Below are 25,695 nucleotides of genomic sequence, written 5' to 3' on the forward strand. Positions count from 1 at the left end.
TTTCTTGTTGCTAATTATTAAAACGTGTTATAACTCTGTAGTGTAAACATTGTATTATTAAACCAATTCTGCAGCGTTTTATGTGGTAATAGGACTGACATAATTATATCTTCAGTACAGCGGTTTGTTTCATAATTTAAAACAGATTTATTTTAAAATTTAAATTAGTATCCCCAACCGTTCTATTTGTTGTATACTTTTAAACGCAATTAGAACTGTGTTTTAAATACATAGGGTAGGACAGATATTCTGACTGGATAAACTGGGAAAACAATTTTAAGTCCAGTAACGCTTAAGACATGGCTTGAATTTGAATCGAAAAAGAACACCCGCTTCAACTGCTGCTGGGACGGTAAGTTCTGTTTTAAAATTTTCCGTTGTGTGCAGTACGAAACAAAAGTGTTTGAAATTAGAAAACAAAAAGTTCTGCTGGGAATGTGATTGTTTCCGATGCAATTACACTCAGATTTTTCACGCAGGGGATACAGGCCGTGTAAATGAAAACCGCGTAAATTTAAAAAAACGCGTTAATGAAAACCGCGTAAATTTCAAAATCCGCGTAAAAAAACCTGAATGTACTCTCCTATATAAAATACTACGCTGCTGAACAGTGCAATAACTACAGAAGCACGTTGTCAGATGCCTTACTGATAAAAAACATATAACCGAAATATGAAACATGAAAACCAATAGGCTCTTTACCCTACGCAGCTACAAAGCGCCGTAAACATGGTTTAACAAGTTACAACGCACACGCATGCATAAAAATAAATATATTTTTTTCAAACTCAACACTCTTAAGCAGCACACACCCTATTGAACTAAATCCAAACCACCCCAGACCCCACCCACCCACTTTGCAAATCATTCTGTGACACAGTGCTGGTACCCGAAAAATCCGCACACGGCCACCGCTGCCGAAAATGCATAGTGTCTTCCGCTTAGTGTAGCGTCCAGACACTGCAGCCATGATCTTACCCGTTCGACATAAGAACAAAAACTGATTCAAACGGGTACGCGTCACCTCTATTTATAAACTAACCGTATATGGTTTAGTCACTTAGGTGCGAGTGTGTGCAAATGCCAACGTTACCGAAAATCGATAGCGCTTATTGCATCGCCCGGAGACGATGTTGGTCATATGGGATAAGAGCAACAACTGATTTAAACGGACATGCGTTGCTTCTATTTATGACTTTTCGTGTTTCATTGAGCAACTAAGCTGCCCTCTCTTGACGGCTGTGTCTGAGAAATCTGCCTCACGAATGGTAATTTTCCCGTTTTTCGTGAACTTTTTAATTTTACCAATTTCCAAAAGTCTACTTTTATTGGGGAGATATAAAATTATTACCAATATTTAAGTTAGGTGTTTCTGAATCGGTTGGTGTATGAATGATTAAAATCCATCTAGTAATATCGGAGTTATAAGCGTGCAAACCTTACATAGTTTCGTTACATGGGAGATAGTTTAGATTTTAGAATGACACCTAGCCCCAGATAGTGGAGTAAGACATTTTTAATGTCAAAAAATTCTTGGAGTTTTCTCAGAAGGTGCACCATGAGGTGCAGTCTTCTGAGTTAATCCCAAACATTTTGATACCCATATTGCCAGTGTTTCATTGAAATTTATATAATCCCAGTATTGGAACATACCTCCGGAAATCCGAATTACCGGGAATCAGATGCATTTTTTACAGATTCTAAAAGTGGGTGTGTTCCTGAATTCAATTCTTTATGGATTATTTCAAATATTTTATACGCAAAAGTATATTTTCCCGTTTTATATCCCCAAAAGCTATGCTTGGAGATATTCTAAGATGTCACTAAGTAGCAATTTCCAGCTTGGGAAGGACTAGTGGTTTGCTCAGAAGCACAAATTATGTTTTCGAATTTTGGAGCTAGCGTCAATCTGGCGCTAGCTTAGTCCTATTACTAAGTTAGTGTCGAGTTCTGATGAGAGAAATTCGAAACGCCTCTCCAATAACTAATTTAAATAATTTCATAGATTAAAATCTGAAAAGGGTACCCCGTCGGACACATAACGGTTAAGTGCGAGAGTGTGCAAAGCGTCGTGCCCTCACTTTGCGCACCATGATTAATACGTAACCTGTTGTAAGACTACTTGGTCAAGTTTGAATGAGTGTTATTATGTTGATTTCAAATTGATAAAAAGGCAAAGACATTTCGTCCGTGTAATATGGTCCGTGCTTTTATCGTATATATTAATTTCATTATTAAAATTTTAATATTAAAAACTTAATAAATCATTTTTAGGTGTAATATATGCGCTCATATTATATTGGGATGATAAGTGTTTTTTATGTAAAAATGTCTGAGGAACGCGATGGAATTAAAATTTTCAAAATTAAAATATACGTATTGAAAAAAAAATTAACTTTTAATATTTAACTGAAAAAATTGTATAGTTGGCAACACTGTCGGCAAAAAATAATATTTTTTATAGACTCCTTGAACAATTTTCTTCAAAAGCCATCTTGTGGTTTGATTCTAGAGTAAATATAACCGGAGATATGATCAAAAGAAAATCAAGGGTTTTGGCAATTTGCCAAAACGGGGGGTGCTACCATGACCCGAGGGGTGATTCAATTGTCACACAAATTTGGGTTTTTATATATTGGCCCTAGATGAACAATTCCTCCAAATTTTGTTCAAATCCGTGGAGGTCGATTACACGTGCCTTGATCACTTCGCATGGAATGACCCATATGTTTTATTGAGAAAATGGCTAATTATTCCGCAAAATCACAGATTGTTTATGAAAAATCTGGCAAAACAATGAAACTTGTGGCGACGCTATCAAGTTTCAAAAAATCTTAATATCAAGTAATGTTTCGAGCAAATCTCGTTTTTTTAAATAAGTTTTCATTAAAAGTATATATTCAGTAGAAAATAACTAGATAAATTTCCTTGTAATCCTTGTTATTAACAAGTTTGTAACAATTTTCATCAACAAACGCGCAAAACTGTATTGAAGAGATTGTCTGGTCATGTAAATAAGAGAGCGGCAAATTTAACCTTTTGCCCCGGGCGACAAAATGCCTAGCGCCGCCACTGAACATTTACTACTCGACTCTGCATAATAGTCTAGTTAAAACCGATGTATGTACTGGAAAATCAGTGCAGCGTTATAGTGACGTCGCCATAATCAAAAAATATGCTCCTAATGTTACTTGGGTCCTATTGAAAATTTTCTCTAGTACTATGCGCTTTATATTTTTTATAATTAGGTGTATAACTGTAGCCTCTATTAGAAATGATAATCCAAATTTTTATGATCCAAATATAATAAATACATCGTGCAACATTTTTATTGTAATTTCAATATTTAAAACACATTTGAGAAGTATTGTTTAAATGTTCACCCACTTCATTAATTCGATTCCATCAACCTGCACTATTTTGAGTTAAAAAACTGATTTTTGGGAGGTTTTAGAAAAACAGTTCAAAGTTCGAGCATCTAAAGCTGAGACAAGTTTACATAAAAATGACAGTTTCGAACGAACCTAGAGCGACTCTAGCTTAAAAACGAAAGCAGTATTACTCACATCACACTAAAGCCCAAAGTATAATGATAAATATCAATAAACTTTGACTTGTACCAAATCAGGAATTCCGATCCCGGTGTGCGACCGTGCAATGAGTTGTAATAAAAGTGAAAAACTTTCCTCATCACTTCTCACTTCGTTATTGATCTTCGCTGCACTACACTCGCTGCCCAGAAGAATGACTATTTATGTAGTTCCAGGCAAAACTCTGACGAGTGAAATGACAGCGAGAGTGCATAATCTTTGTTTGAAGTGCGTCCATCATAATTACATGCAGCACCAACGTCCTCGTTTGGCTGTGCGTTCCAGTCAAATCAAATAGTAGCTTGGCGGGTGTAGTGCTACAGATTTACAAAGCTGAATTTCTGGTTCGAAATTCGGTGCTTATGTGAGTGTGTCGTTAGGACGAATGTAAATGATAACAGACTACCCCTTTTAGGCATGTATTTTTGGAACTTAGCAGATTATTATATTAATGGGCCTTTGTTAAAATTTTACATCGAATTAAATTTCAGCTAAATTCAACACACGTTTTTTATTGCTTTATCGGATTATGCATAGGGCAAAGAGTTATGCAAAAATAACTCCATCGACTCTAACATAAATGAAAACCCCTATCTCGAAAGGGTCAATCAAAAGCAAGCACTTACACAACTCAACAAGCCGCGAACTGTAAAAAGGCTTCCGCCCGCAGTCATTAACGAATCTGTCTGACCGTTGTCCGTTGTGTTAATGCACGTGGCATTACAGAATTGCAGTGCAATAATGCCTACCTGGACGGCGCAGTATGCGCGCAAGAAAAAGGGAGAAATTTCACTTTCTTCGTGGAATTTCGCACTAAAAGGGATGGCATCGAGGCAAACGCTGCTGAACCTGTTCGGCCGGTCGAGGACGACGTGGATAGCCTTGCCGTGAGTTCGAACCACCAGTCTTACCTTAAACTTGCTCGCGATCGGAAGTACGGAAAGCAAAAGTGATTGATGTTCGTGCGGTTGGTGGTTTGATTAGGATTGCGTGGTGATCTGATAGCTGCGATCAGGCTGTTAAATAGTAGAACTGCCAGGATACGATAATAATTGTCTGCATCCTTAGGATGACTAGTTTCGTAGTGACGTTTTCCAAGCAGTACAAAAATATGACGGAGGGCGCAGGTATGTTCCTACGATGCGGATGTGGAAACGCAGATTTGGGTTATCCAGTTAATTAGTGAAAACAGATTTATTGGAACCTATCTAAGACAGTACACTTTGCATAAATCGAAAAAGTTCTTTTAACTGTGGAAATGTCTGCACGTGTCTCGTTGATCATAGTATTAAGACAAATAGAAACGTGGAGATCGGTATGTTGAAAAAAAATCGCCAAATGAAACAAGTTCCTACGATGAATACTGATCCCAATTCGTTAAATTAATAGGCAACAACGCAAAAACCAAACACGTTTCAATGCTTAGGGACTAGTCGGACAGCCATCTATCGTGTAATAAAAACTATATTAAAATTGAAATGTTCATCATAAAACAAGTTGGACGATTCACTAAATTGCCTTAATTTAGTTGAGAGATACGTTTTTCTCTATTCCCTTAATTTCATATCAAAATGCTACTACCAAGATAAATATTCCTCTATCGAGAATTGCCCAAGAAATTGTGTGGTTGCCCTTGTTCGAAATCATTCAATGTCACTTGAGGGGGTCCTTGTTTGAATATCCATTTTTGCCTTTCTCATATAAAGAAAGGCTATGCAATTACTGAAAAATCGACTTTTTAACCGAGGCCGGGAGGGCCGAGTGTCATACACCATTCGATTCAGTTCGTCGAGATCGGCAAATGGCTGTGTGTGTATGTGTGTGTGTCATTCAAACTCACACAATTTTCTCACAGATGGCTGAACCGATTTTCACAAACTTAGTTTCATCTAAAAGGTATAACGCTCCCATAAGCTGCTATTGAATTTTTAGTTGATCCGACTTCCGGTTCCGGAATGACGGGCTGAAGAGTGTGGTCATACAGCAAATTCCCATAAAAACGGGTACAACCATGATGTTCAAATGACGTAAAACATAATAAAATGGGCTCAACATTACTCTAGTTTGCGGGTCTGGATCACTAATGATAAATTAAAGCAGCTTTGACCACATTGGCCACCTATAACGGTTCATGATTCCTCCGGGGAGCTCGCCAAGTTCCTAAGTAACTATCACACCTATTACCCAGCGAATTCTCTACCGATTTTTGCCTTTCTCATATAGAAAGGATATGCAATCACTCTTAAAACCGACTTTTTAACCGAGACCCGGAAGGCCGAGTCTCATATATCATACGACTCAGTTCGTCGAAATTGACAAATGTCTGTATGTGTGTATGTGTGTGTGTTTTTAAAACTCACTCACTTTTCTCAGAAATAGCTTAACCGAATCGCTCAAACTTGATTTCAAATGAAAGGTATAACGCCCCCGTAAGCTGTTATTGTATTTTTTGTCAATCGGACATCCGGTTCCGGAGTTACGAGTTGAAGAGTGCGGTCACCCAGCAAATTCCCATATAAAATGGTAACACCATGATGCCCAAATGGTGTAATAAATATTAAAAAGGGTGCAACATAACTCGAATTTTCGGATCTGGATCACTAATGATCATTCTAAGCACTTTTGACCACATTAGCCACCTATGACGGTTCTTGATGCCCCCAGGCACTTTTCAAATTGGTAAGTTAATCTCACACCTTTTTCTCAGGGAATTCTTGACAGATCTTTTTAAACTTGGTTTAAAATGAAAGATATAATACTCCCATGGACTGTTATTGAATTTCATTTGTATCTGACGTTTGGTTCCGGAGTTACATGTTGTTTATTGCGACCACATAGGAATTTCCCATATGAACCGGTACAATCGTAATACTTCAAAGGTTAAAAATCCATTTCTATTTGCAAGTCTAGATCACATCATTTCTCTTTGCAAGTCTAGATTACTGATGGCCAATCAAAGATTCTTTGAATATAATGTCCACTATCGACAGTTCCGGAATTTTCGGGTTCTTGACGTATTCCAGAATTAGTCACATCGATTACTCGGTGATGACTGAACCGATTTTCATAAACCAAATCTCAATTGGAGGGTATAATATGCGATTAGGTGTTGCATACTCCATCAGCCCCCTCTCAACTTCCCCTCACACCATTTTTTTTCTACATTAACCCCCTCCCTCCCCTTTGACCTATATTTTCTTCATCCGCCATATACATTTTTAGAGAATTTCGTCCCATAGCCATATATTATGAGTAAATTTGGAGTCGCTCAGCTCAAATTTGATATTGAAATGATCAGATCAATTCATCTTAAAGTGATAAATTAATTTTTTACATATTTTATGATATAAGTTTTGCCAACGAATACGAATGAGAACATAAATAAACTATCTGATTTCATTATCGTCAATTCAGTTCTTGCGGATTAGATTTCAACGTACTTCAGTGAACTTTTTTTACCACAAATTTTATATTAGATGATAGAATCTATCGACATTCTTACTATGACTCTCAGCTATCAACTCGTTTGTTGGTTTTAATCGACGATTTTATTAATTGTGTGTTTAGGCTAGCATCAATTCGGTGGATTTCTTACCTGTGTTTTCGAATTATGTATAACACTTTTTTACATTTTAACTACATTTAATTAGCTAGAGATTACTGTGTAGGGAAAGTTATGAAAATTTAGAGCCATAGTACTCAAGTGAGAGCAAGGATGTGAAGTATACAGATCGGAAAACTAGAAGTATCTTTAGAAAAAGCGCTTCTGTTATAATCTAGCCAAATATTAACCCATTCATGCCCATGTTGTTTGTGGACAACAACGTTTTTAAACATCTATAACTTTTGATTGAGGCAAGATTTTCTCACAAAAACAAGTAAGGCTCATTAATGTGATTATTTTCTTTAATTTGAGTAATAACAGTTAGAAGGATCAGCTCTAGAACTGAAGTTATTGCAATTAGTCACATTGTATTCCGATGGAGCAGTGCTGCCAGGGACAGTTTACGTTGACAACGGAAAATGATTTTTCATATATCTTCGTTATGGTGCAATATTATTGAAAACTGATAAAACTTATCAATTTAGACTGTCGTTGGCTACGTTTTCCACGTAATTGGACTATTGTAATTATTCTAGGAGAATTGTATTGAGCATTAGAAGGTAAAAATTGACCAGTTTCTAGCACTGCCATGGAAGCACCTGTCTTTATGAAAATAGGCTTTTAGTGTATCTTGACCCCACCGTTTTCAAGGAAAAATAGTTTTGAAACCCTACATGCACTACAAAAAAAGTTGGGCATGAAAGGGTTAAAAAACGCCTTTCTACTACTTATATGCAAATTGATAAATATTGATGCCTTGTTAGCTTAGTGTCGACTATCAGAGATAGTACTTCATCACATGTTACCAAAAATACAGAATAATCTGCATTTATACAGATATTTCAGCCATTTTCAGACCAAGAATCTGTAAGTGCAGATATACAGATTTTTGTGTGTATGTAGAGATATACAGATTTTTGAGAAATGATGTTACAAAAACTATTTTTTGAAATATTTTTTTCTGTTTCAGTAATACATCCTCTGTGTCTCTCTCAGCTTAGCCCTCTATATTAAAATATACTTTTACTTTTGAGAGTAGTCGTACATTCTGAAAGGTAAAGGTTTGTAATACACTCAAGTTAGCACCCAGTAAACGCCTGGCTGAAGTCTATTTCCAGAAACGTTAATTGTAATGCTCTGTGACTTCTCAATTTCTTGTCCGAAAATTCGATAGCTACATGGGTCGACCTAATGTATATAACATTATATATCAACAAAAGTATTTAAATGAAGAAGAAATTTATTTTTCCATTGTGCACATCGGTCAAGTTCAAGTTTCTGGATGTAAAATAACAGAACGATTTGTAGTGTTTTTTTATGATGACGTAGACAGGTCATTGCTTGACTGATTTAAACCACAGGAATTAATATCTTCGATAGATAATCCAGCAAAATTCAGGTTAAACGACTCAACTGATTCGATACAGATATCGACACAGATTTTTCGAAGAATAAATACAGATGAAAAGATTTTTAAGGACAAAAATACAGATTTAATTTTGGCAACCCTGCTTCATCAACCTTTAACTTCGCAAATTCTGTAGCATAAATACTCAAGTTAACTAGCAGAATTTTCATAATAACTTGCATCAACAGTCTTTTGGTGAGTTTTAGGCTGTTAAAGCGTGGATATTGACAAAATCGGGACATATATTTTTCTTTCTTGTTAACAACCGAAGTTCTTAAAATATTCTTCTGTAGTCCCTAAATATAGCCTTTTCCGATTACACCCAGGTTTTTTTACGCGTTTTTTGCGCGGTTTTTTACGAGATTTTTTTACGCGGATTTTCCAATTAACGCGGTTTTTTTACGCTGATTTTCCAATTAACGCGGTTTTTTTACGCGGATTTTCCAATTAACGCGGTTTTTACAAAAATATTCTAAGTCCTTTTGAATGCAAAAGACTTAGACTTTTTTCTGAAAAAAAATTCCTAAGTCCTTTTAAATGCAAAGAACTTTGAAGAATTTTGGCAGTTTTTATTTTGCACGGATTACGCAATTAACACGGTTTTTGCAAAAAAGTCCTTTTAAATGCAAAAGACTTAAAAGATTTTCAGAAAGATGGAAGAGACGGGTCTGGAAGATTCCTTATGGCCCGCACCCCAACAATATGGGTATTTTCGGAATGGTCTTGAAAAGTAGGTGCCAGAAATCGATTTTTGACGCCATTTTGAAATCAAAGATGGCGACTTCCGGTTTAGTGAAATTCGCTATAACCCAATCAATATGGGTATTTTCGGAATGGTATTGACAAGTAGGTGCTAGAAATTTATGTTTGATGCCATTTTGAAATCGAAGATGGCAACATCCGGTTTAGCGGAAATTTCCTACAACCCATGCAATATGGGTATTGTCGGAATGGTTTTCAAGAGTAGGTACCTGAAATTTATGTTTGGCGCCATTTTGAAATCCAAGGTGGCGACTTCCGGTTTAGCGAAATTCGCTATAACCCAATCAATATGGGTATTTTCGGAATGGGCTTGACGAGTAGGAGACAAAGATCGATGTTTGACGCGGTTTTGAATTCCAAGATGGCGACTTCCGGGCTGGCCACATTCACTATAACCCAGTCAATATGAGTATTTTTGGAATGATCTTAACGAGTAGGTTCCAAAAATTGATTTTTGACACCATTTTTAAATCCAAAATGGCGATTTCCGATTTCGCGAAATTCACTATAACCCAATCAATATTGGTATTTTTGGAAGTTGAAGTTTTAATAAAACAGTTGAATTTACTTAAATTTAAGCAATATGTTTAATTTGAAGCAATTCAAACCCCAAACTCACACGACATACGTCTCTTTCTTCTCCCTCTTCCATTCTTACTGCTATCTTCTGGATGAACACATAAAAATATTTTGCATTTTGCTGGTTTATGATTTGAGGGTGATGATGTTCTTTGGGTGTTTCAAACAACTCGTATAATTAAAAATCATATTTTGTTCTGTTTGCTTTCGTCCCTTTCTGGACAGCCAGTTTATAAAAGGAGCAAATGAGTTATTTCAAATCTTCAATCTTTTCCTGTTATATTTTTTGTTCCAAGGACATCGTCATCGTCAACATGTTGCATAATGAAATTGAGCTAAGGATTTCGAATAATTCATCCAAACATACTAATGTGGTAAAACTAAAATATATGATGTTATTTTGGAATGCTATATGAAATGTCATTGGTACAGTACAGTGTTGGCAACAAAAATGATTTTTGGCATTTAATTCGATGTATCGAACTTTGAACAGCTATAACTTGTTTTAGAGAAATTCTAACACCGTACACCCTTCGGCAAAGTTGTTCAGCATATCCTGGACTACACATCTATCTATCTGTTGGCATTGTAGTCTTCTCATACTAATTTCCATGCAAATTTCAAACGTAATGCGCTTCGCCGGGTCAAAACCAATCGACCCCAAATTTTGCACAGTTATTTGGGACCCCACAAGGAGCCAAAAAAGTGCTGTGCTCGGTTGATGTGGTTATGATTACGTCTTTCCATATAGGGGAAGATGGGGTAAAACGCACCCCCTAAGGAAATATGATCATAACTCAGCTATAGAACATCAATCGGGAGAATTTAATTAATGATATCGTTTTGCCAACATTTTCCTCTGTAATCACAGTCACAATGCTTTGCAAAATAATCAAGAACATGAAAAATATTCGATTCTTCAAAATCATTAAAAATTGCCTTTGAAAAATAAGCGGGGCAAAACGCACTTGTTCGGGGGTAAAATGCACCACAACAACGGGGCAGAATGCTCGGTGAACAAGCAAGTAGTTTTGTTTTCTAACGAAATTTCACAAAAGTGTGCCATTAAATAGCCTTAGGTTATGCAATTAGTAGGTGTTCAGAACAATTTTTTTTTCGTTTTCGATTAAAAAATCAGCCAAATCAAAGAAGAGGGCATTTTGCCCCCAATGGAGCAGAGATATAAATTTAGCAAAAAGTGAATTATTTGGTAGATTTTTCATATATAGTGCGACAGAATAATGAACAAAGGTATAAATAAAACTGGAATGCACTGCTATAATAATACAAATTGCCCTTATAAGAGCTGAAAATCCTTGTTACACGAGCCACGATAATGACATGAGATGAGCACGATATTGTCTTTTGTTTATTTCTCGAGCTGCTATTGATGTACGGTTATGAAATTTTGACAAAGTATGTTTACTTTGGCGGACTTCTGACTGGTGTTACCCTTTTCTATAAATTTTCAGCAGTTTTCGATACAAGCAAGGGGTGCATTTTGCCTCGGGGGTGCGTTTTACCCCATCTTCCCCTAACAATGCCCCATTCTAATGTGCGTGTATCATCGTGAAGAGCTCGAGCATTTCTACGTTAACGTGTTTAATCGCGTGTGCGTTTGTATCTTGTGCTAACGTGTATGTAACATCGCGTGTGTAAATTCTATTTTGTAACCGTGTGCCTTTCGCATATTCGCGTGTGTTCTTGGATGATAGCACGCGAACCACGAATCTGATACTTAATTTTTGGTGTACGGTTTAGATGCTAGAAGTAAGTCAGATCTTCCTTATCGCTAGGGTTCCCGGTCATGTCGTCATAGTGTCATGTTGTCTGGTGGATATAAGCTTTATTTTTTTTATTGGTCCAACTGAATGTATTAACCTATGTTGCTAGCACGGAGGGAAATACTTTCCGGACGTAACCGATTCATGATCGCTAGAACACGGACGTTCGTAGGTTCGCGTTTGAGACCGCGTTTGAAACTCCGTAAGTGCTCAAGCGTTTATCTTATTACGGGGTGTTATCAAGTTTGCGCGATCGCGGGTGTAGTTGTGCGTGGTTGATCGCTAAGGGCGTTTGTATGTTAACGTCTTAGTCGCGTGCATGTGACTTCGCGTGTACAAAACTCGATTTTGTAACCGTGTGACAATTCACATATTCGCGTGCGTCGTTCTGATATTTTGTTTTTCGGTGTACAATTCACATTCTGACAGGAAGTGAGTTACACCATATCAATGAAGTTCCCTAAACAAGAAAATAGAGAAGTAATAATGGAATATATGTTTAATGACATAAACTCTTTTCAATGGGATTCTTGATTTAAAAAAACTACTTAGTTGCCAAATTAGACAAAATCTTCTCACAAACTTAGTTTTATTGTATTCTGAGATGATTATGACTTTCATTGGTTTAGTTTTTGATAAAAATACACTAAAAAATTCAGCTTGAGCAAGGAAAAGTTTTTTTTTTCTTGGAAATGCTCATCTTGAATTTTTTACGGTAGGTAGGAAACATAATTACCTATCCTAGAACAAAATTACATCCAAATCAAAGATGGATTTTTTTTTTTTGAAAAAGCGTCTTTAAATTTTTAAAATTGATTTTTTTCCAGTGTAGGAGTCGAGGAAATTTTTGTCGTGACTAACGACTTACCTTTCAATATAGGGGCCCCCTTTCAAAATTTCGAAAGAAAATTGATATAAGATTTTGAACGCTTATATCTTTTGTTGTACTGAATGGATTTAATTAATTTCTTCAGCATTTTGTCGAAAATATTTGTACCAATGTTGTATTAAATTTTGGAATATGTAGGACATTTATTATTAACGGAAAAATAGTGTTTTGAAAAATCTTTCGAAAACGACTCGGAAAAGTGAAAATTTTCAGCCCATTCCGCACAGAGCCGTCAATATGGTGCACCAACCGAACAATAAAATGATGAAAAGTTTTAAATATAGGTCCACTACATGTTTGTTTCTATGATTATTCGTATTGGGTTGCTTGGCGAGAGTAGTTTGTGGGGGAAAGCCGGCATATTCGTTTTGGTTATGCCATTAGAAACCGGACGGAAAGGAAAGGCTCATGTACGGCACGAGAACGAGCGAGAAAGCGATAGTAGTGCATATTAGCGAAAGCATTACGTACATTTTGAACCTTAATAACAGGTTTTTGCAAATCCTTCCAAGAAAATCAGTGAATGTGGCAACTCTACCACTAAGCGAAAGCTACACCAAAACGAATGATAAAAATATTTTCATTTATCGCACAAAGGAGGGCCTTTCATCTGCATCGAAAAGTTTATAGATAGGAACGCCTTGATGCAAAGCGTGTTCATTCGGTGTGAGCTGCAAAAGGGGAATGATCATATGTGTGTACGCAATAAAAACAATCGTCGGCAAGGTTTGAATTGTTTCAAAAGATTCTCGTCTTGTAGCAACATAGTTATCTACAAACCGTCCTTATTAGGACGAATGAAAAATGGAAAAAGATGGGTTGGTAATGTATATGACATAACGGGGGTGTCGTGACCACACTTCGAAGTTATTTCAAATCTTGCAAAGCATAAATTGACATAATTTCAATGATTGTCCCTATATGAATGAAATGACAAATTTTCAGGTCAAAGCGGCAATAACTTTGCAATTTATAGAACAATTTTATATTTTTAGTTATCATATATCAACTGTCATCTCTTCCAAACAACTTAACCCTCTGCTGCTAACCTCATGGTTTTGCAGGGTTAAGGAGAATCACTGTAAAATGTCCAATACACGATTTTATGTTGTTACCTCCACTAAAACACTTCAGAACACTCCCACCTGTCATACATGTACATTGTCTGCATGAAATTATTGACCTGTATTCAATGCGGAGAGCTCGGTAATAAAATTGTTTTGCTGAATATAGGGTAAAGTGCCTATTTTCACCATACTAAGCAGGGTGCCTCACTAATTCATTAATTTTTCGGCCTACAATCAATGGAATGCGAAAAAATTATGCGTAAAATTTAGCCTTCAAATGGCAGATACAAGCAGAATTTTAAGAATATGATTGTCGTGGCTATGTCCCGGACATTACCCGCCCCTAGTTTTTCGCTAAGCGTGTTCATTTCTGTACGCTAAGAAAAAGATTCAAGAGATTTTTACATTGATATTTCAAGGCAAGAAAATATGAAATTTGTTCATTTCATGAATGAATGTCTCAACGAGCTTAGAATCCAGCGCATCCCCTATCAACGCAGACGCCAACAACAAAGGTTCTTTTCAGAACCACCATAATTATTATAAAGAATAACTTGAAACATTCCCACATATTTTATTGAGTATCATTCGATTTGAATTACAAGTCAAACGAGTAGTCGCGACACTCCGGTTATGTCCTAGACATTACCCACCCATCTTTTTTTCAATATTTTTATTCAAAACTTGGACTAACTTTGTGAAAATCACTCCTACAACATTTTTTTGTAGGACTTGTCATTTTTAGACTATAGCCTTTTGAAAAAAATGGTAAAAAAGTTTGACCCTTTTCAAAAGACGGTCTAGATCATTTTTGGAACAAACAAAGTATGCAAAATGGCTTTTTGTGACAAGGTCTTCATGTACAGAAAGTTTCATTAAAATCTGAGAGGATGCTGCCAACTCTGAATACGATTTAGCGCGAAATTCGTCTTTTTACCTAAATTTTCGTTCACTAAGGAAAAATAAAGCATAGTTTCGTCTTCCTAAATACGGCTTTGGTACCTTAGTGCAATATCAGCATGTTTGTGTACTTGATGCAGCTTGTGACACACGGATGGCTGGTGACCAAAAGGGGCCAACTAATTTTCCGGTTTTTACAAGAAGCAGGAAAATATTCCAGATTAACAAACTTTTTTCTTGTAAAACTACACTTTTTTATTCAGTTCGCTTATTTGATAAGCACGCCTTCGATAGCTTGACGGGGCCAATTTCTTTGTTTCACATTTTTAAAGTTCATAAAACTAGATGTTTCTAATATGGAATAACTTTTTTTTTTGTTAAACTAAAGGGAGCAATATTACAACTATTTGCTAAAAATACTACTACGTTATATAAGTGGTTGAGTATTTAAGGTAAGCACGCTAAAAATGAGCAAAAGTGTGTTTTCGTTATTTTCTTCAAATTGGTATAAATAGGATGCGATGTTCGATCATGAAAATATCACTATTATGTAGTCTAAGCGTTAACATTTATGAATTGTATGCGTTGCTTTTTACCTTTGCGATGTATAAATTGTAAATTGTGGATCAAAAGGTAAAATATCTTACTGTTATTACTTATAATATTTAAAGAAATTGGTTACTTGTTTCAACTCACATTCATTGCTGTTTCAACTTACCTCGGTATGAGGAGAGTTGAAACAAAGAGAACACTGTTACAAAAATCAATATATTGATGCATTGTTATTGATTTGTACCAGTTATTCTGATGTAATTTGATAAAGCATAAACAGAAGTAAGTAATTTAAAAGTAAGCAATCTGAATAAAAAATTGTTTCAACCCTCCTCGGTCTCCCCTACAGTTCGTTACAAATGAGGAAATTTTACTAGGAGTGAAGGGTTCTTATGCGTAGTAACAAAATTTGATACTTATATACTAGAAAAATTATGAAATTGAGCAATTGTAATAAGAAAATACTTTTGAACAGTGGCGTAGTAGCGGGGGGGGTTTTGGGGACGAAACCCCCCCCGAAAAATTTCGGAGAAATTTGAAAAAATTGAATATGTTAAACAAAAATATGCCTAATATTTTAAATAAAGTTCTCAAAGTTTCATTTGCAAAAGTTATCTTGTGAAAATATTTCCTTGTAGTGAAAATTGGCTGCAGACTCGACACCTATCTGTCGGCACGTTGTGGAGGCTAGCTCAACCGCCGAGGACTATAACAAGTAGATCCCGGCGAAGCGAGGAGCTAGGAGCTTAATGGTTCACGAAACGGATATCGGTACCGAGAGAAATTTCGCCACATTCTGTTGTCTTTGACTGATGGCGAACATGGACTGGAGAGCGTGCGAGAAGTATCCCCTTAGCGACCACCAGGCGATTCGCTACCGCATCGGCCAATGGAACCCTGCTGCAGCACGAAGAAGGACGGGCAGCAAGCTAAAGTGGAAGACGAAAGCCTTTAACGAAAACCTCTTTGTTGAATTACTTCGGCGAACAACGAAATCAAGTACGTTGATACGGCTGACGCCTAACAAGAAGGATTGTGATGGCTTGTGACGTTACAATGTCACGAAAACTAGGGCCATGCAGTAGACGGCGTGCAGCTTTCTGGTTAAATGAGTAACTAAGTACGCTACACGCTGTTTGTCTTAGAGCCAGAAGGCGGGCTCAGAGCGCAAAATCGGAGAGTGAGAGAGGAGCGCAACCGACGTATCTAGAAGGTAGGGACTCTTTAAAACAGGAGATCAAGCTTAGCAAGCCAATTGCCATAAGTAGCTGTGCTGAGAAATAAACGCCAATCCCTGGGGGATGCGTACTGAGTCGACATGACGAAGAAGAGGGTCCGTCGACTCCAGCTGAAATATGCCCGGGTAAGCTAAAGATAATCGTTGAGGGTCTCTTCCCGAAACACGATTCAACTACCTGGTCACCGACACCGTACGGCGAAGAAGAAGGAGTGGCAAGTGACTAACGACGAGCACAAAGACGCGTCGATGTGATTGAAATCAAAGAAAACCACCGATCCGGATGGAATACAAACCGTTGCGCTGAAAGCTGCGATCCTGGCATATCCGGACATGTTCAGGATGCTACTGCTGAAGTCTTTAGGCGATGCTAATCCCCGAAATGAGGAAGGTGCAGAAACTGATGTTGCTGCCAAAGTCAGGGAAGTCACCGGGCCATCCAGCCTCGTATAGACCAATGCCGCAGCGTGGCATAAAAGAATGAGCCAGATCCTGAAGAGCTACTTCCAGAGTAAAGCACTGCTGTACCAGACGAACAAAAGGGCAGAAGGCAATGCGAGTCGCAGCGGGTGTTACTCAGGGCTCCATTCTCTGTCCAACACTTTGGAATGGGATGTACGATGCACTGATAATATAAATTCGTGGATATAATGAATCATCCAATGCACGAATTCATTCGTCGTTTTCTGCAACGAAGTATTTTCGTGCATTGTAAATAGTAAGTTTCGTTCATTTCATGACCAAGAATGGCCGTATGGTGAACGAAAGCTTTCGTAAATTTTACACATTTAATGTACACTGCACGAATGTTATCGTTGATAACGATATTATTTTTCGTGAACGAAATGAAATGTTTTGTTTATTTCAATAAACGTTTGTGTATATTACGAACGATTTCGTTGGTCGCACGAAATCTTTTCGTTCATCTTAGAAATTTTTTCGTATTTATTAGCCTCTTATTGTTTTCAATCGATCTTTTGGGATCGATATTTGACAACATCGTTTTTTTATTTAAAAAAATCGATGTGGCCAAATCGATTTTATTTTGATACGAAGAAAAGGCCGTTTGATGAACGAAAGTTTTCGTAAATTTTACTTATTTAGTTTACATTGCACGAAAGTTATCGACATTATTTTTCGAAATGTTTCGTTTATTTTAATAAACGTTTATGTATATTACAAACGATTTCGTTGGTCGCATTCGATCTTTTAGGATCGATGTTTGACAGCACCGATATTGCTCCGGCAGAGAAAAACTCAAAATTATTCATACAATATCAACGAGCAGTTCGCGACGGCTCAACTGATTCTGTACTGCTCCAGATTCTGAATCAACTGGAAGCGAAAGTATTTCAGGAAATCTTCCTGCAACCGGCGGACACGGATACGACTACTAAATAGTCAGACAACAACAATTATCTGACGTATAGCAACAATGGCTCCATATTGCTCTTTTGACGTGGACGGTTTGACGAATGGTGCTCGTAAATATTATAAAGATATTCGTAAATAACAGCGAACGACTCGTTTGCTGAATGAAGCTGTTTCGTAATAAGCAAAGCGGTTCAGCGGATACAGATCACCATCGAAGGGCATGTGAATGCATCGAAGCGTGCACTGAAGCAATTGGGAGTGATAATCGACAACTGATTGAACTTAAACAACCACGTTGAATGCACATGCGAAATTTCGGGTCTTTATCTAGTGTTTCGTAATCGATACTGCGATATGGGGCTCCTGGTTGGGGTGCGGCGCTGAAAACCAAGTGAAACCGCGAAAACCTGAACAGGACGCTTCGACTGCTGGTCGTACGAGTTGCGATTGCGTACCGGAGGCAGTATGCCTTGACGCCGAGATGATCCCCATCTGCATTACCCTGACGGAGGATATCAAGAGACGTGGAACGCAGTAAACAGAGATATGATGTAGATCAGTGATCTTAAACTTGGGTTCCGCGGGCCCCTAGAGGGCCGCGAAGTCATTGCTGGGAGTCCGCGAAGAAAAATATATTTTCCGAGTGCATATTGAAATTTCAAACCTTTTTACTAACAAATTGAAAATAACATATTAATAATATACAAAATTGATGTTTATCTGTGGGGGTCCGCAGCAACCCAGTGTGATATCTATCATGACCGTCTTACAGCGGAATGGACATCAAACAACGGTTTCGGGAGAGCAATCACCGCCAGGGAACTCTCCGCAGGTATAAGTTAGACCCACCGCCGAGGACTAGTCGAATAGACTGCAACAGAGCAGCTGGTATGAGTCGTCGAAACGCCATCGAACCGGACGTCACGCTCCATACGGATTCGCCAGACCGATCACGACACCCCACCGGTTGTTCCGATAGAAAAATAGCGAAAACCAAAGATGAATCGATATTGGGAGAACTTTTTTCGCCAGGGAACTCTCCGTCAGCGCAAGCTGGATTCACCGCTGGGGATTAGACTGAGTAGACAGCAACGAGACATCACTAGTCGCGGGTCATCAACGCACCAGTGCAACGAACACCCTGCTTCACCAGAATCGCTGAACTGACATCGGCACTTAGCTGATTGGCTCGATCTCGGGAGAACTTCTCTCGCTGGGGAATTCTCTGTCGGAGTAGGTCAGGTCCATCGTCGGGGACTAGACCGAGTTGTTCGCGAACAAGTCGAGGACTGAATGGACCATCAAGGAAGTAGTGCTAAATGGCGGGCTCAAGAAGTTGTGGTACTGAAACCAAATAAGAATCGGTATCGGGAGAACATTTTTCGTCTGGGACCTCTCCGTCAGCTTACAGTCAGGTACTGAATAGCACAAGGGAACTAAAGGGCTCAGTAAATTAGACAGTCTGAAGTTTGCCGCCCAGATTGTCCTCGTAGGGGAAGAGCATTTATATTATACCGACAGCTAGCTTTCCTACCTTGACTACCCAAACCCGTTCCCTGAGGTGTTGGTTTTTGAACTTTTTTTCCTGCTCAGAATGTTTTTGAACATTTTTTCATATACATACAAAAAAAATATTATATCCCCCCCCGAAAAATTTTCTTACTACGCCACTGCTTTTGAAATTGCTTTTTGTAAGGGCTATTATGCTTAAGAAAGACTATCAGAAGGAGGGTGAATTCCAACCTCGGAGTAACAGCAACAACCAGGTACAGGGGAAAGAGGGCGTAATTTTTTTAGTAGCTTGCTAATTAATTTTTTTGATTCATTTTTTCCAGAAAAAAATAAAATCATTACATGTACAACTTTAATTTGATGAGCGATCGTAGGACAGCCTCAGGGGTATCTATCGTTCCAAGTGTGCTAAGGCGCCGCGTTTTCAAATTTTTAATGACTTAAGATAGAGAAAGAGTCTCTTCAATAAAGTTGTAGATCATATTATAAATATATTTTCTGAAAATACAAATAACTCCAAAAACACACTTTCATTGAGATAAATGTAGTTTGAACTCTATCAAAATACTGTATGCATTTGAGTAGCGTAAAAGAGTTGCTGCAAGTTGCTACAACCAAATATGGATTCAATAGTTGTTAAGAAACCCAAAAATATTGAACCGAAAGCAATCTGGCCTGGAAGAAGGTGGCGTAAAATATATTCGAATTTGTTAACCTTCTTATGATTTTATGGGTTCTTGTATCACTTGAATTTGTTCTTCATGGATATAAGTAAGCAAAATTTGGGTAAAAAGAACTATAAATACCATATTTTCCAAAAATATGCCATGCCTCAAAATATGAAGGACTTTCAAAGTTTGCACTTTCAGCTTTACCGAAAAATTGATACCAGTCCCCTCATACAGACTCGATGTCAAACTAATTTGATACACCTAAAACGATCCCGTTAAGAATCACTTGCAATAATGTAAGGATCGCAAGCTCAAATTGCAAGTATTCTGGTAATGTGCTAAAATTGCAAGAAACTTTCTTGCATGCAATATAAGAAGCGGAAAAAACGATTTTTTCCTATGTATTAGCGATGTATAAGCAATCTTTTGATATTATTATTGAAGAACCTTATATAGGCATATAAGTCACCCTAAAAATAGAGTTAAAAAGTATGTTGGTATAGCAAGAGATGAAGTGATTTTATATAACTGCTAAATTGCAAGAGATGCTAACATTATTTGCAACTGATTGTCGCTTGCAATTATTGCAAGAGATTTTTCTTTTGGGTGTACAATCAAATAAAGTGAAAGGTGCCTTATAGTAACTTTGCCGAACACACCGTAACTCTAAAATGAAAAATAATCAATGCTTCGGTTTTTCTTTCCCCGACTACTATGCGTCGTTGGAATTTTTGGCAAAGTGTGCTTAACAATATACATTCATGAAAGAAACATATATTAAACAAAAATGTACATAAATAGCAAGTATTTCTGAGACGACTGTCCATCGATGTCCAACACCGGTCGGTCTGTGTTGCACTCTACCAACTATTGTGTACTTCGTCTTGTTAGCATTTATAGTCAGTCCGATTATCAGTGGCTTTCTTCTAGAAGGCACAAATACCTCTTCCACTACTCTGCAATCAACGGCAGTAAAGTCGGTGTCGTCCATCAAACCAAAGAAGCACATGAAATCTCGTGATTACGGTGATTTTATTCTAATTTTTTTTAGTAAACTGATAAAGTAGCCTAAACGCGGTCATTTTGGACCTTTTTTGTATGTTTGAATGATTATTCTGAAATGGGTTAAGTTGAAATAAATCAAATTCTCAAAATTAAGAATTACATTGTTTTTGCCTTTCTCAATAGAAAGGTATTGCAATTGCTCTGAAAACCGACTTTTTAACGGAGACCCGGAGGACCGAGTGACATATACCATTCGATTCAGTTCGTCGAGTTCGACAAATGTCTGTGCGTGTGTATGTATGTGTGTATGTATGTGTGTGTATGTGACCAAAAATGTCACTCATTTTTCTCAGAGATGGCTGAACAGATTTTGACAAACTCATTCTGAAATTAAAGATACAACGTTCTCATAGGCTGCTATTGAATTTCTAATGGATCCTACTTCCGGTTCCGGAATTATAGGATGGTGAGCACGATCACGCAGAAAATGTCGATTTTAATAAATTCTGTAATAAATGTATAAAGGTGAAATTTGTTTTCCAAAATATGACCACAACTGCTTCGATTTGTAGTATTAGGTCACTAACATCCATTCAAAGTCTCTTTGGCCACATTGGCCACCATCATCGGTTCTGGAAGCCCCGGCGGAAGTATCCAAATTCAGAATAACAGTCACATCGGTTTCTCGGAGAAGGCTAGACCGATTCAACCATACTTAGTCTCAAATGAAAGGTGTTGCACCCCCGTAAATGGCCATTTAATTTCATCCCGATCCGACTTCCAGTTCCGGAGTTACAGATTGTGGCGTGCAAATTGCGATTCAAACCGATACTCCGATGAAAGCAAAAAAGGTAAAAATTTCGCTAAATTTTCTCTCAAACAACTTAAATTTGCTGTTCTAAGTCACCGACGGCCAACCAAACTTTCGTTGACTACAATGACCACCATAGACGGTTTTGAAAGATGGCCGCCCGGGAAAAGCGGCCATCTTTCAAAATTGACGAACTCACATCAGTTTCCCGGAAGTGGTTGAGCCGATTTTCACAAACTTAGTCCCAAATGATAGCTATAATAATCCCACAGATGTCTATAAAATTTCGTACGGATCACTTATATGGGTCCGGAAATAAAGACTAAACCGTCCGGTCACATATGAAATTCTCACTTAAGCCGGAACTCAATTTTTTTTTTTCAAAAAAAAAATTTCAGAAAAAGAATTCGTATTTTTGATGCCAAACATCTTTAAAATGCATGAAACGTCGAGATTTCATGTTATATCCAAAAAACAATTTTTTATAAAAATCGACATTATGGACTTAGCCGATTTCGCTCCATTTTTCAGTTCAATATTACCGTGACTATTTTTTCTTTTGCAAAATTTTAGAACTCGAATAATGATTTTTTTTTTCTTGTATATAGTTGTCAAGTCATTCTGAGGATGTTATCGGCTGAATCAGTCAAAATAAAATGGCAAAAACGAAGTATTGCTTCTTAATCCGACATCATTTTCTAGACTCCTTGATAAAGGTTAAATATAATCACCGAAACTGTCGGATTAAGAAGCAATAATTCATGTTCAAGTCATGTATAATAAAATTGTAATGTATACATTTGAAAGCTTTTAATAAATATAAGTAACTAAAAATTCTCGTGTTTATGATTGAGAAAAGCACAACTGCACCGCTAGGTGGATTAAAACAGGTTTTTCATATATTTTATCGCAAAAACGATATATTTTCAAGTGACTTGTGCAAGTAATGTACATTCATGGCTTGAATTTTTATTGTTTCTATTTGCTTTTAATAATCCTATCTCTTCGCAGACCCCATCATCGACAGCTGGTCTCTGATGGGCTCCCCAACGCCAGTTCTAAGCATTGCCGGTTGCTATCTGCTGTTCGTGCTTCACCTCGGGCCCCGCTGGATGCAGAATCGCAAACCGATCGAACTGAAGCCGGCCCTCATATTTTACAACGCCGCCCAGGTCGTGTGCTCCACGGTACTCTGCGTGCAGCCGTTCTTCTTCGGTGGAGTCAGCCACATGTTTAGCGTTTCCTGCCACGCCAGCGATGCTTTGAACAAAGATCTACGACTGACGGTAAGCAAAATTGGATAATTATTGTGTATGGCGTGTACAGCTTAATTAGATTACAGCCGGAATCTTGCTGACGTAAGGCGCAATAGCTTGATTGTAGGGCGTCGCGCCGGCCGGCCGGCGGATTATATCTTAACTCCGCGGATTAAATCAAATTATACAAATCAATTGAAACTAAGTACCCTTCCCCCGCCCTCTTCCCATTGTTACTGCTAGTAATTGAAGACCAAGATCATTAGATGCTAGAAGAAACCTTTTCGCTGGCGGCATCATATCCGATATCCATCAAGAAGATCACTTTCAGTGACATTGCAAAAGAATACCTCCCGGTAGTTACTCACTCCGATAATAATAATTATTTTCTCGGAATCATTATCATTACTTGATTTGTTTGTTTTGATGATTCTTTTTTTTGCCCTTACCATTCACAGCTTTGGAAGTGCACCTGGTGGTACCTGGTGCTGAAGCTGGTTGAACTACTCGACACCGTGTTCTTTGTGCTACGCAAGAAACAGAACCAAGTATCATTTTTGCACGTCTACCATCACACGATAATGGCGGTCTTCACCTGGGGCTACCTGAAGTATTTACCAGGTATGGGCGCGATCGGAGATTGAAAATAATTAATTAATTCAGTAACAACCAACTCTCTTCCCAAATTTAGGAACCCAAGGTGCCTTTCTCGGATTCGTAAACTCGTTCGTGCATATCGTTATGTACACCTACTACCTGATAGCTGCCCTTGGACCTCGCTACCATAAGTACCTCTGGTGGAAAAAGTACATGACGACGCTGCAACTGACGCAGTTCGGCATCATGCTGGTGTATCTGTTTCTCATCATTACCTTCCAATGCAGCGTACCGCGATCGCTCAGTTTCTTCTTCGTGATCAATGTGACCATTTTTCTGTTTCTGTTTTGGAATTTCTACCGAAAGGCTTACGGCCGGGGGCTGAAAAAGGAGGAGTAGGACGAAAGGAGGCTCGTTATCGGTAGTTTAAGTAATATAATGAGCTATAAGCTGATTTATTGAATAATATTTTTTTATGATTTAATAAAGTATTTATTTAAATACTATATCAATTTATGGAGTAGCATAAAATATCACTCGCTTAGCGATGTAATTTAAGATTTTTATATAATCGCAAATGATTCGCACATAGTATTAGTTTATGTTAATTCAAGGGTGAGTAAAGTGAACCTATGTACCTATGGTATATGACTTTCTCAGCTTCCCTATGTGGAATAACGAGTTTTTTGCAATTTAAAAAAAGTAATTGGTTTTCACGAAAAGGATTGTTAAAAAAAAATTTAATTGATTTTTGTTCTTCCAGTTTTATTCCTTTGAGTTAATTGATTGATCTTCACCATAAATAACTGTTTTTGAACATTTATTTCAGTATTCTTGGCTTCAAAAGTGCAAAACTTGAGAACGCGATCTTGAATACAAAATCAAATTACGCCTTGGGACTTAGTACCTGAATGCAAACGAAATATGGCTCCTTACGTCACTTTTTATTTTTGAAGTCTATAAAATACAAAAATGATTTGAAATGCTCATAAAACCCGATCCTGACATACGGGTTTGCCATTTTTTATCAGTTTCCTTCTACTTTCCGAAAAATAATATGCGGTCACAGCACACCCAAGTTGTTTTTTTTATCCAGGAAGATCCGTCCGAAAATCTTTGAAATCGTGACCGACCATCTTAGATTCCAATGAAACTTTACACGTTTCACCGTCATGCAAGACTAAATATTTTCCACAGGTAATAAGATTATTTTGACTCAAGAGCAACTTTTCAAAAGGGCGTAAACGTTTCTACGAGCATAAATTTCAATTTTTTTGTTCGATTACTGTATTTTATACAGCAAAACTATCTGAGAACAAGTTACAGGGAATGAATACTTCTGTCCGAAAAAAAAATACACTGAACAAAATGTTGTGTCATTTTTCAAAAAACAAAAATTTATGATAAAAATTTAAATTGCGATAAAACCCATTTTTTTAATTTTTTTTATATTTTATTACCAAAAACCCTAAAGAGAAAAGAAATAGTGTAACTTTCATATGGTTTACAATATCGCCTTGACGTCAAAGAGAAAGTTGCACGAAAGTTTACGGGCCTTTTGAAAAACCTATTATTGTTGATGGAGAAACGCGGCTAACTTATGAAAAGGTCGTAATAAAACAAAATAATTGTGTTGTTAAAACAAAAGTTAAAATATCTCGAGAACTACTACATTTTAGAAAATTTTCGTTAAGAGCATTTCGATTTAAAATGGCGTTTAGAATCATATTCAAAAAGAAAATTGTATTTTTGACTACAAATAGTAAGAATTATAAAAAATGTCAAAAGTTGTTGTTAGGAAAACTTTTTTATTGAAAGCTTCTCCATGATCCAAATACACTAAAAAGGTTGGTTTTACGTCTTTAAAACGATAAACATTAAATTTTTAACATTTTTTGATGTGGTAACGCGAATAACATTTAAAAAGAGCATAATTACTCGAATTAATTGTTTTTGAAGCAGCAAAATTTCAAATATCTCGAAAACTATCGCATTTTGGAAGCTTTTTGTTTAATACATTTTGATTTTAAATGGTGCTTAGAATTATATTCTGTAATAAAATTACAATTTTGTATGTCAATTAGTATGAAATTTAAA

At 37.2% G+C, this 25,695-nt stretch overlaps 1 protein-coding gene across 1 annotated transcript; it reads left to right on the forward strand.

Annotated features, from left to right (window-relative positions):
- Positions 1-4,535: 4,535 nt before the first annotated feature.
- LOC131681244 (elongation of very long chain fatty acids protein AAEL008004-like) lies at positions 4,536-24,030 on the forward strand. The gene is made up of 4 exons (XM_058961954.1): positions 4,536-4,717; positions 22,757-23,031; positions 23,460-23,622; positions 23,693-24,030. Exons 1-4 carry the CDS (start codon positions 4,660-4,662, stop codon positions 23,995-23,997), a joined length of 801 nt encoding a protein of 266 aa, XP_058817937.1. The 5' UTR covers positions 4,536-4,659; the 3' UTR covers positions 23,998-24,030.
- Positions 24,031-25,695: the final 1,665 nt, after the last annotated feature.

This window comes from Topomyia yanbarensis, chromosome 2 (assembly GCF_030247195.1).
Source record: "Topomyia yanbarensis strain Yona2022 chromosome 2, ASM3024719v1, whole genome shotgun sequence".
Lineage (NCBI taxonomy): Eukaryota > Metazoa > Arthropoda > Insecta > Diptera > Culicidae > Topomyia > Topomyia yanbarensis.

What these genes read in the sequence shown, in the direction of transcription:
- LOC131681244 (XM_058961954.1), top strand. Translation starts at nt 4,660, where the DNA reads ATGACTAGTTTCGTAGTGACGTTTTCCAAGCAGTACAAAAATATGACG. An exon ending in AAATATGACGGAGGGCGCAG is followed by an intron (nt 4,718 to 22,756) that starts GTATGTTCCTAC and finishes ATCTCTTCGCAG; the next exon opens with ACCCCATCATCGACAGCTGG. An exon ending in CTACCTGAAGTATTTACCAG is followed by an intron (nt 23,623 to 23,692) that starts GTATGGGCGCGA and finishes TCCCAAATTTAG; the next exon opens with GAACCCAAGGTGCCTTTCTC.